Consider the following 11,731-nt stretch of genomic DNA (forward strand, 5'->3'; position numbering starts at 1 on the left):
GGTGTTTTGGGGAGGGGTTTGTTGAGTTAGGTGTTTTGAAGAACAGTGTGGTGTGGTGAGTTTGGTAAGAATGGTCCAGGGGTCGGGGTACAGGTATAAGGGTAAAGGTAGAGTTTGGGGGCTAGGGGGCGTGTCCTACCTGCGTCCATGTCGTTGGGCCAGCCGCTGGACTGGGAGGAGCCTGCGGCGGGGGAGCGTCCGGGGTAGAAGACGTCGTCCGTGGGGCTCTCCAGCTCACTGTCGTCTAACGACTTCCTCTTGTTTGAGCTGCGGCGAGGAGGAGGGGAGAGAGGAGTCAAGAATGGCCCCCTATTCCCTATGTAGTACACTAAGGCCCTGGTCTAAAGTAGTGCACTATTGGACCGGAGGCTGGTCGAGTGGTTAACACTTGCTTCCCCCTTCGGCAGGAGTCCGGTTCAATCCCGAATGAGCCCTACGCATTTCTGCTCCCACGACTGCCTCCCACTACTGTCTCCCTGCTCCTGTCTCCCACTACTGTCTTCCTTCTCCTGTCTCCCTGCTCCTGTCTCCCACTACTGTCTCCCTGCTACTGTCTCCCTGCTACTGTCTCCCTGCTGCTGTCTCCCACTACTGTCTCCATGCTCCGGCTCCCTGCTCCTGTCTCCCACTACTGTCTCCCTCTTTACTGTCTCCCACTACTGTCTCCCTGCTCCTGTCTCCCTGCTCCGGTCTCCCACTACTGTCTCCCTCATTACTGTCTCCCACTACTGTCTCCCTCATTACTGTCTCCTACTACTGTCTCCCACTACTGTCTCCCACAACTGTCTCCCACAACTGTCTCCCTGCTCCTGTCTCCCACTACTGTCTCCATGCTCCTGTCTCCCACTACTGTCTCCCACAACTGTCGCCCTGCTACTGTCTCCATGCTCCTGTCTCCCACAACTGTCTCCCACTACTGTCTCCCTTCTCCTGTCTCCCTTCTCCTGTCTCCCTGCTCCTGTCTCCCACTACTGTCTCCCTGCTCCTGTCTCATACTACTGTCTCCATGATCCTGTCTCACACTACTGTCTCACACCATTATCTCCATGCTCCTGTCTCCCACTACTGTCTCCCTGCTCCTGTCTCCCACTACTGTCTCCCTGCTCCTGTCTCCCACTACTGTCTCCCTGCTCCTGTCTCCCACTACTGTCTCCCTGCTCCTGTCTCCCACTACTGTCTCCCTGCTCCTGTCTCCCACTACTGTCTCCCTGCTCCTGTCTCCCACTACTGTCTCCATGCTCCTGTCTCCCACTACTGTCTCACACTACTGTCTCCCACTACTGTCTCCCTTAGCCTGTCTCCCACCAATATCTCCATGCTCCTGTCTCCCACTACTGTCTTCCTTCTCCTGTCTCCCACTACTGTCTCCCTGCTCCTGTCTCCCACTACTGTCTCCATGCTCCTGTCTCCCACTGCTGTCTCCCTGCTCCTGTCTCCCACTACTGTCTCCCTGCTCCTGTCTCCCACTCCTGTCTCCCTTATCCTGTCTCCCACTACTGTCTCCCTGCTCCTGTCTCCCACTACTGTCTCCATGCTCCTGTCTCCCACTACTGTCTCACACTACTGTCTCCCACTACTGTCTCCCTTAGCCTGTCTCCCACCAATATCTCCATGCTCCTGTCTCCCACTACTGTCTTCCTGCTCCTGTCTCCCACTACTGTCTCCCTGCTCCTGTCTCCCACTACTGCCTCCATGCTCCTGTCTCATACTACTGTCTCCCTGCTCCTGTCTCCCACTACTGTCTCCCTGCTCCTGTCTCCCACTACTGTCTCCATGCTCCTGTCTCATACTACTGTCTCCCACTACTGTCTCCCACCATTGTCTCCATGCTCCTGTCTCCTACTACTGTCTCCCTGCTCCTGTCTCCCACTACTGTCTCCCTGCTCCTGTCTCCCTGCTCCTGTCTCCCACTACTGTCTCCCACTACTCTCTCCCTGCGCCTGTCTCCCACTACTGTCTCCCACTACTGTCTCCCACTACTGTCTCCCACTACTGTCTCCCTGCTCCTGTCTCCCAGCTCCTGTCTCCCACCTACTCCCTCATTACTGTCTCCCACTACTGTCTCCCTGCTCCTGCACTGTCATAAAAGTAATACAAATATATAAATAAATAAAAAGTAGTGCACTATATAATAATAATAATAATAATAATAATAATAATATGCCATTTAGCATATAGGGAACAGGATGCATTTGGGACAGAAACACACTCTATATAATTTAGGCATAAAGCACAGAAACAGGGCACACCATCGTATGAATTCACCTTCCCAGTTACAAAGTATTTATTTGTATTCAGCCTTTATTTAACCAGGGAAGTCACATTGAGAGTCCAGGCAGAGGATGAGGACAGCAGAATGAGAACAGTAGAAATTGACAGGAAGGAGAGGGTGGAAAACAGAGTCGGAGGCAAACCTAAAAGGCTGATGTGGGTGAGAGTACGTTTAAGGATATGAGATGTGAGCACTGGACCTTTGCTGAGTTTGTATTGAGTATAGTCGGCAGGACAGTGTGTGTATGTGTGCGTGTGGGTGTGTGTGACTGTGTGTGTCAGAATAACTACCTCCGTGGAAGGTTTGCGTACAGCTCGACCTCAGACCTACAGTGCCAGAGAAGACAGAAAGAAAGAGAGAGATGGAGAGAAGGATAGGGGGGTTGGGGGGGGGGGGGCAGAGAGCATCACACACTTATAAGACCAGAATGACAGAGAGACACAACGAGAGAGAAGAAAGAGATGGAACTCTCAGAGATGGAATGGACAAGAACACTCATTACGGTTATCAACTGAGACGGTCTACAATGTCCCACATACATACTATGGAGTATAGCCTGTAGATATCAGACCTGGGTTCAAATCGTATTTGTTTTCCTTCATCAAATACTATTTGAACCCAGGTCTGGTGGAGGGGCAGCTCTTTTCACCTAGGAACCTTTGAGTGGGTGGAACCTTTTGTGATGGCTAAGCTGTTTGTTTCACCTAGGAACCATAGAGTGGAGGGAACTTAATTTAAGTGAGACCTACATGTACCTGGTGGAAGGGGGGGATGCAAGGGAGCGTCGCCCCAGAGCCACCTGGTTGATGTTGTAGTAGCCAGGACTCTCCAGGTCAGCCAGGGAGAAGTTAGGACCAGACGCTGTGGCTACAGGAGCTGGGAGAACACAGGAAGAGGAGGAGGAGGAGGAGGAGGAGAGATTTAGAAGACAGTAAATTGTGGAAAAAAACGGATTGTGGAATTTGAAGAACAAACGTCCAGCCAAGAGAACATTGGAAGAGTATGGAGAGAAAGAGTAAGGGATAAGAGAAACAGAGAGAGAAGGTAAGTGAGAGAAAGAGATAGATAGAGAGATAGAGCTATATATAGAGAGATAGAGCTATAGAGAGAGAGATAGAGCTATAGATAGAGAGATAGAGCTATATATAGAGAGATAGAGCTATAGATAGAGAGATAGAGCTATAGATAGAGAGATAGAGCTATATATAGAGAGATAGAGCTATAGAGAGAGAGATAGAGCTATAGATAGAGAGATAGAGCTATAGATAGAGAGATAGAGCTATATATAGAGAGATAGAGCTATAGAGAGAGAGATAGAGCTATAGATAGAGAGATAGAGCTATAGATAGAGAGATAGAGCTATATATAGAGAGATAGAGCTATAGAGAGAGAGATAGAGCTATAGATAGAGAGATAGAGCTATATATAGAGAGATAGAGCTATAGAGAGAGAGATAGAGCTATAGAGAGAGAGATAGAGCTATAGATAGAGAGATAGAGCTATAGATAGAGAGATAGAGCTATATAGAGAGAGATAGAGCTATATAGAGAGAGATAGAGCTATAGAGAGAGAGATAGAGCTATAGATAGAGAGATAGAGCTATAGATAGAGAGATAGAGCTATATATAGAGAGATAGAGCTATAGAGAGAGAGATAGAGCTATAGATAGAGAGATAGAGCTATATATAGAGAGATAGAGCTATATATAGAGAGATAGAGTTATAGATAGAGAGAGAGAGCTATATATAGAGATATAGAGCTATAGAGAGAGAGATAGAGCTATAGATAGAGAGAGAGAGCTATATATAGAGAGATAGAGCTATAGAGAGAGAGATAGAGCTATAGATAGAGAGATAGAGCTATATATAGAGAGATAGAGCTATAGATAGAGAGATAGAGCTATATAGAGAGAGATAGAGCTATATATAGAGAGATAGAGCTATAGAGAGAGAGATAGAGCTATAGATAGAGAGATAGAGCTATAGATAGAGAGATAGAGCTATAGATAGAGAGATAGAGCTATAGATAGAGAGATAGAGCTATAGATAGAGAGATAGAGCTATAGATAGAGAGATAGAGCTATAGATAGAGAGATAGAGCTATAGATGGAGAGATAGAGCTATAGATAGAGAGATAGAGCTATAGATGGAGAGATAGAGCTATAGATAGAGAGATAGAGCTATAGATAGAGAGATAGAGCTATAGATAGAGAGATAGAGCTATAGATAGAGCTATAGATAGAGCTATAGATAGAGAGATAGAGCTATAGATAGAGAGATAGAGGATAAGAGAGGGGTAGATACTCACTCTGTGACACCCTGACGAGCTCAGCCACGTTCCACACTCCTGAGGTGACGAAGCAGTCCTGGAAACTCAGGTGCCCTGCAGAGGAGAGAGGGGAAGAGTTAGGATGTGTGTGTGTGTGTGTGTGGATGCGTGTGTGCGTGTGTCCGTGTGTGAGTGTTCTCTTACCATTGGGCGGTGGCTTGATGTCTGTGTCTCCTTGTTGGCTGGAGCTGTCTGATTGTCCAGATTCTAGAAGAGAAGAGAAGAGGAGAGGAGAAGATTTAGCTTGGCTGTGGTGGATACAAAGGAAACTGCTGTATGTGAGGAAAGAGGAAGGCAGGAGGTGTTGGAGCCCCTCTGAACTTCAGTCATAGATTCTATACTGACAGATGGGATATTTGAGAAGAGTAGAGAGATTGCTTCACTAAGGGTCAAGGAGGGTTTGTATGTATACAGTGTTTATCTGTATATATCAATGTCACAGAATGTTCCTAATGTTCCTACCCCCCCCCCCCCCCCAACTCCTGTCTCAAGGTGTTCAGATTTACTGTTTGTGTGTAGAGTATGTCTCTCTGTGTGTGTGTGTGTGTGTGTGTGTGTGTGTGTGTGTGTGTGTGTGTGTGTGTGTGTGTGTGTAAGGTGTTCTGTTTATGCAGCCTAAAACCCTACCAGCAAGGAGGTATAAAGTGAGATTAAGAAGAGGGATATGATTGCGCTGTTAGATGCTAGATGGCGCCAACACACACACACACACACACACACACACACACACACACACACACACACACACACACACACACACACACACCCCCTTGGCTGACAGCGCAATCCTTACTGCCCAGGGAGGGGGATTTAAGGCTAAGTGTGGTAAAGGTGAAGGAAACTCAGTGGCCTTTAGAGATTGACAGAGACAGCAGTGGCACATGCACACGCGCACACACACTCAGACACACACACACTCAGACACACATACACACAACACACACAGCTGTCACAGCCTTAGTACTGCTCTTGGCATTGGTAGGCCGCAGAAGCCAGGGACTAGAGTAGAGATTACAGCCACAAGGGAGAGGAGGTTACAGGGGAAGTCTTCCAGTAAAGACTCCCTAACCTCCAGCATGTGTCATTACAGGCTAACTGATCCATTAGAACAAAGTGGAGAACCAAGGCTGACACAGAGAAAGTACTATTGATGATTACTGTGTGTTTCTTTGTTTATGCACTGTGTGCTATCTGGCATGTGTGTGTTTTGTGGTCTATGTCCATGCACAGAATGTAGTCTATGTATAATTAAGCAATAAGGCCCGAGGGGGTGTGGAATATGGCCAATATACCACAGCTAAGGGCTGTTCTTAAGCACAACACAACGCTGAGTGCCTGGATACAGCCCTTAGCCGTGGTATATTGGCCATATATCACAAACCCCCAAGGTTCCTTATTGCTATTAGAAACCAATGTAATTAGAACAGTAAAAATACATGTTTTGTCATACCCATGGTACAGTATATGGTCTGATATACCACGGCTTTCAGCCAATCAGCATTCAGGGCTCGAACCAACCGGTTTATAATGTAGTGTGTGAATGCGTCTGTGTGTGTATGCTCCAGCCCTATCTCCGGTGTGTGTGTGTAGTACCAGTGGTGTGGGCATGACATCTGCAGGGCCACAGCCAGGCCTAACTAACGGAGGTGTTTATCTGCAGCATGTAGTTGATAACAGAGCAGGGGAGGACTGATGCCAACATGCAAACACGCACGCAATCACACACACAGCACAGCCTCGCCACACTAAGCCACAAGATTAGTCAGTAGAAACAAAAACAGACCTGTCTCAGTGCTTACTAATACTGGGAGAGGAGAGAGAGAGGTAAGGAGAAAGTGAGGAACAGAGGGAGAGAGAGAGAGCGAGCGAGAGAGGGAGAAAGAAAGAGCGAAGTAGAGAGATGATAGGGGGAGAGAGATAGAGGGAGAGAGAGAGAACGGGAAGGAGAGGAGAGGAGAACAGGATTGAGACAGAGAGGGACAGAACGGGACAGAGAGAGAAGGCGAGAGAGGGACAGAAACAGAAAGAGAGGAATAGAAGCAGCTCCTTTTTCCTCCCTTCTGCAGACTCTCCTCCTCTCTTATCTTTTCTCGCTCGCTGATCCTGGCAGCCATCTTATGGCTTGGCAGCCATTTTAGCATTGGCGGTAGCGAAGCATTCCAGCTAGCTGACGCCACTCACACACAACCGTTTGCACACACACACACTCAAAGTAAACATATATGTTGGCCAACGAAAACTGTTAAGAAAGAAAATAGCGTCCACTGAACTTTCTTCCTGTTGTGTTTCGCCTCTTGAATCTATAATAAGAAGCACTGACTCTCCAACACGGTACGTACAGCACATTGTGTGTGTGTGTGTCCGAGCTACAATCCAATGGAAAGCAGTAGGTGTTCAAGTTATTTAACTGAATAAACACAGCAAACAGAACCCTCAACCCAGTCAGGGGTTCTGGAATGATACAAATTGATTCAACAGATTCCCCTCAGTCAATCACCAGTAAATGTACTTTGATGTGAGTGATTTGTAGGCTAGTGGACCTGTTCCTTGGCCCAGATATTGGCGTGATTTTGAAGCATGCGTGACAAACAGAGAGCTTCTGTTCCTATCAGAGTTGATAAGAGGTATCAGGACAGCCAACACTACAGGCCCACTGACAACCCCCTTCAACATCACCCCCAGTACTCTAGAACCCCACCCTAGAACCCCACTCTGGTGAAGTGGTCACACTGTGACCGTCACAGCACAGCTGATTCTACGTCTCTGGTAGCTTTAGCCTGGCTAGCCTTACTCTAACTGCTGGTGAACTCTGAATCAGTAGCACATGGGTGTATCTCTACGTCACTACAGAGAAGGAGCTGCCTGCTGGTTATCACCACAACGCCAGCTGCAGGCACTGAGGCAGCCAGCCCCCTAGCCTCCCCCAGTGTGTGTGTGTGTGACACACATCCAGGCCTCTTATCTGTACTCCACAGCCCCCCAAAGCCCTCCCCCACAGCCCCAAATCATGCCCCTGCAGCTCCCCTAACATCCTTTACTCCTACCCCCCAAAACCCCACAGCCTACCACACAACACCTCCAAGGTCCAAAATTATTGGCACCCTCGATAAAGATGAGCAAAAACGTACGTATAAAATAAATAATACAAATACTGAGCTATATCGTATGCAATTTTTTTTCAACAAAAATAAAAAGGTACTAATACGATTGCTCAGAGAAAGACAAAAATATATAGGTGTCAAATTATTGGCACTCCAGTTTTCAATACTCTGCCACCCTCCCCTTGCGAGAATAATGTCACAGTCTTTTTCTAAAATGTTTTATGAGATTGGATAACACATTGGGGCATCTTAGACCATTCCTCCATACAGAATCCTTCCAGATCCTTCATATCCTTTGTCTGCGCTTATGGACTGCCCTCTTTAATACAATGGGGTGCCATTGCAAAATGTTTATTTTGTGGTCAATTAACAATTTCTTTGTGGATTTTGATGTGTGCTTGGGGTTATTGTCTTGCTGGAAGATCCACTTGCGGCCAAGTTTCAGCCTCCTGGCAGAGGCAACCAGGTTTTTGGCAAAAATGTCCTGGTACTTGGTAAGTTCATGATGCCGTTGACCTTAACACGGGCCCCAGGACCAGCGGTAGAAAAATGGCCCCATAACATCCAAGATCCACCACCATATTTTACAGTAGGTATGGGGTTCTTTTCTGCTAAGCATTCTCATTTCAACACCAAACCCACCACTGTTGTGTGTGGCCAGAGCTCTATTTTCATGTCTACCGACCAAAGCACCAGTTCCAATCCAAGCGCCTATGCCGTTTAGCAAACTCCAGGCGTTCGCATTTGTTGGTTGCTCTCAAAAAAGTAATTTTTTTGGCCAACCCTTCCAAAGAGCCTATTGACATAAACAAAATGACAATATAGGAGGAAGGTGAAATCCTATTACACCAGCTCCTATGCTCGTCGTATGTGGCAGGGCTTGCAGACGATAACGGATTACAAAGGGAAACCCAGCCGTGAGTTGCCAAGCGATGCAGAACTCCCAAACTAGCGAAATGCCTTTTATGCTCGCTTCGAGGAATATAACACTGTGCCTTGCGTGAAAGCCCCTGTTTTTCCGGATGACTGTGTGATCTCGCTCTCTGTGGCCGATGTGAGCAAAACGTTTAAACAGGTTAACAATCACAAGGCCGCAAGGCCAGACGGAATACCAGGGCGCGTTCTCAAAGCATGCGCAGACCAGCTGGCAAGTGTCTTCACGGACATTATCTCTCCTTATCCAAGTCTGTAATCACAACATGTTTCAAGCTGACCACCATTGTCCCTGTTCTCCAAGGTAACCTGCCTACATGATTATCACCCTGTAGCACATCTGTAATTATGAAGTGCTTTGAAAGGCTGGTCATGACACACATCAACACCATCATCCCAGACACCCTGGACCCTCTCCAATTTGCATACTGCCCCAACAGATCAACAGATGACGCGCTCTCAATTGCACTTCACACTGCCCTCTCCCACCTGGACAAGAGGGGAAATAACTATGTGAGAATGCTGTTCATAAACTACAGCTCAGTGTTCAACACCATAGTCCCCTCCAAGCTCATCACCAAGCTAGGGACCCTGGGACTGAACCCCTCCCTCTGCAACTGGTCCTGGACTTCCTGATGGGCCGGCCCCAGGTGGTGAGAGTAAGCAAAAAAACACCTCCGCCATGCTGACTCTCAACACAGGGGCCCCTCAGGGTTGTGTGCTTAGTCCCGTCCTGTACTCCCTGTTCACCCACGATTGCGTGGCCACGCACGACTTCAACACCATCATCAAGTTTGCTGACATCACGATGGTGGTAGGCCTGATAACCGACGGCGATGAAACAGCCTACAGGGAGGAGGTCAGAGACTTAGCAGAGTGTTACCGGGACAACAACCTCTCCCTTAACATCAGTAAAACCAAGGAGCTGATCGTGGACTATAGGAGAAAGAGGGGAGAGCACGCCCCCATCCACATCGGCAGGGTTGTTGTGGAGCGAGTCGAGAGCTTTAAGTTCCTTGGCATCCACATCAGCAAGGACTTCAAATGGTCCACACACACCCACAGAGTCGTGAAGAGGGCACAGCAGCGCCTCTTCCCCCTCAGGAGGCTGAAAATATTTGTCATGGGACCTCGGGTTCCTCAAAATGTTCTACAGCTGCACCATCAAGAGAATCTTGACTGGCTGCATCACCGCTTGGTATGGCAAATGCACCGCCCTCGACTGCAAAGCGCTACAGAGGGTGGTGCGGACAGCCCAGTACATCACTGGGGCCGAGCTCCCTGCCATCCAGGACCTTTATATATCATGCGGTGTCAGAGGAAGGCCCGAAAAATTGCCAAAGACTCCAGCCACTCAAGCCATAGACTGTTCACTCTGCTACCGTCCGGCAAATGGTACTGAAGCATCGGCTATAGGAACAACAGGCTCCGAGACAGCTTCTACCCCCAAGCCATAAGACTGCGCATGTGACAAATACGAATATTTTTTTTTTATTTTGACATGGAGGTGGCATCTAATTGTAGATTTGGTGACCAGAAGATGTGGCCACGTTCTGTAATTCTCCAACTGTGGCCATTGGACTTTTCTTTGCCTCCCGAACCATCTTCCTCACTGTGCGTTAGGACAAGATACACATGCATCCTCTACCAGGCAAGTTTACCACTGTTGCAGTGGTTTTAAACTTCTGAATTGTTGCCCTAATAGTGGTAAGTGGTATTTGTGTTTTTTTTTTTAGCAATTCTTTGGTACTCATTGCCTGATTTATGAAGGTCAACAACCATTTGTCTCTTTTCGTTTGTGAGTTCTTTGCCTTTTCCCATGGTGATGGATGACAAAGGGCTTTTACATGCGTCTTACCTCATTTTTATACCCCAGTGAAACAGGAAGCCATGGAAGACCACAATACAGTTCCTTAAACTGAGATTAATTGGAAAAAAATAATGATAATGCAGATTTAATTTTGTTTGTTTTTATTTATAAGAATCTTTAATATAATTTTCCCATTTTTTGAGCATACAATATAGCTCAGTATTTGTTTTACTTATTTGAAACAGTATTTTTTGCTCATCTTTATCAAGGGTGCCAATAGTTTTGGACCTGACTGTACATACACAGCCGCCCACAGCTATAGCAATAAAGTCCTCCAGTTCCTCCAAATCCCCAATAGTCCCTTTACACACTCACAATCCTGTCCTGCTCCTCCCCAAATTCCCCCAATGGAGTTTCATGAAGCCTGATGTAAAGCAGGCGTCCCTAGACCCAAACAGTCCCAGTCCCATATTCCCACCAGTCCCCACAAACCCTGACAGTCCCATGGCTTTAGACACTGACAGTCTTGTATATCTCCTCCCTCCCAATTCCCCCATCGAAGCCCCATGATACACACATCAACAGCCATTCCCACAGCCCGCCCCATATCCCCATATTATTCCCACCACAGCCCCTGTGAAATCCCACAGCCCCACCACAACCATTATACAGTAAGCCTTCATGGCCTTAACATACCCCCCACTGTGTCTGCTCTTTTCTCTCTCTCTCCTGCCTAACCCTCTCTCTCTTTTCTCTCTCTCTCCTTCCTAACCCTCTCTTCTCTCTCCTTCCTAACCCTCTCTCTCTTTTCTCTCTCTCTCTCCTTCCTAACCCTCTCTCTCTTTTCTCTCTCTCTCTCCTTCCTAACCCTCTCTCTCTTTTTTCTCTCTTTCTCTCTCTCCTTCCTAACCCTCTCTCTCTTTTCACTCACTCTCTCTCTCCTTCCTTAACCCTGACTTCCCCAACCTTCCTTTCCCACCTCTGTGGTTCCTCTCTCCCCCTCCTCTCCATTCCTCCCTCTGTGGTTCCTCTCTCCCCCTCCTCTCCATTCCTCCCTCTGTGGTTCCTCTCTCCCCCTCCTCTCCATTCCTCCCTCTGTGGTTCCTCTCCTCTCCTATCCTCCCTCTGTGGTTCCTCTCTCTCTCCTATCCTCCCTCTGTGGCTCCTCTCTTTCTCCACTCCTCTGCTCCTTCTCTCACCAGTCTCTCCATTCTGTCCTCCCTCTGCTTCCTCCTCTTTCTCCCCTTCCTCCTCTCCTCTCCTCTCCTCTCCTCTCCTCTCCTCTCC

General features: G+C 47.7%; 1 protein-coding gene across 1 annotated transcript in view; it reads right to left on the reverse strand.

The window, feature by feature from the left end:
- The window catches only part of LOC311121680 (nuclear factor 1 X-type-like), a gene marked incomplete at both ends in the record, with an annotated part of 10,777 nt that extends 5,970 nt beyond the window's left edge, over window positions 1-4,807 (reverse strand). Inside the window, 5 exons of the mRNA XM_084196138.1 lie at window positions 140-267; window positions 2,563-2,598; window positions 3,022-3,148; window positions 4,580-4,654; window positions 4,745-4,807. Of these exons, the coding sequence (XP_084052264.1) occupies window positions 140-267; window positions 2,563-2,598; window positions 3,022-3,148; window positions 4,580-4,654; window positions 4,745-4,807 (429 nt within the window). The remainder of the gene's footprint in view (window positions 1-139; window positions 268-2,562; window positions 2,599-3,021; window positions 3,149-4,579; window positions 4,655-4,744) is intronic.
- Window positions 4,808-11,731: the final 6,924 nt, after the last annotated feature.

This window comes from Coregonus lavaretus, assembly GCF_964263955.1.
Source record: "Coregonus lavaretus genome assembly, contig: HAP1_SCAFFOLD_7442, whole genome shotgun sequence".
NCBI classification, from domain to species: domain Eukaryota; kingdom Metazoa; phylum Chordata; class Actinopteri; order Salmoniformes; family Salmonidae; genus Coregonus; species Coregonus lavaretus.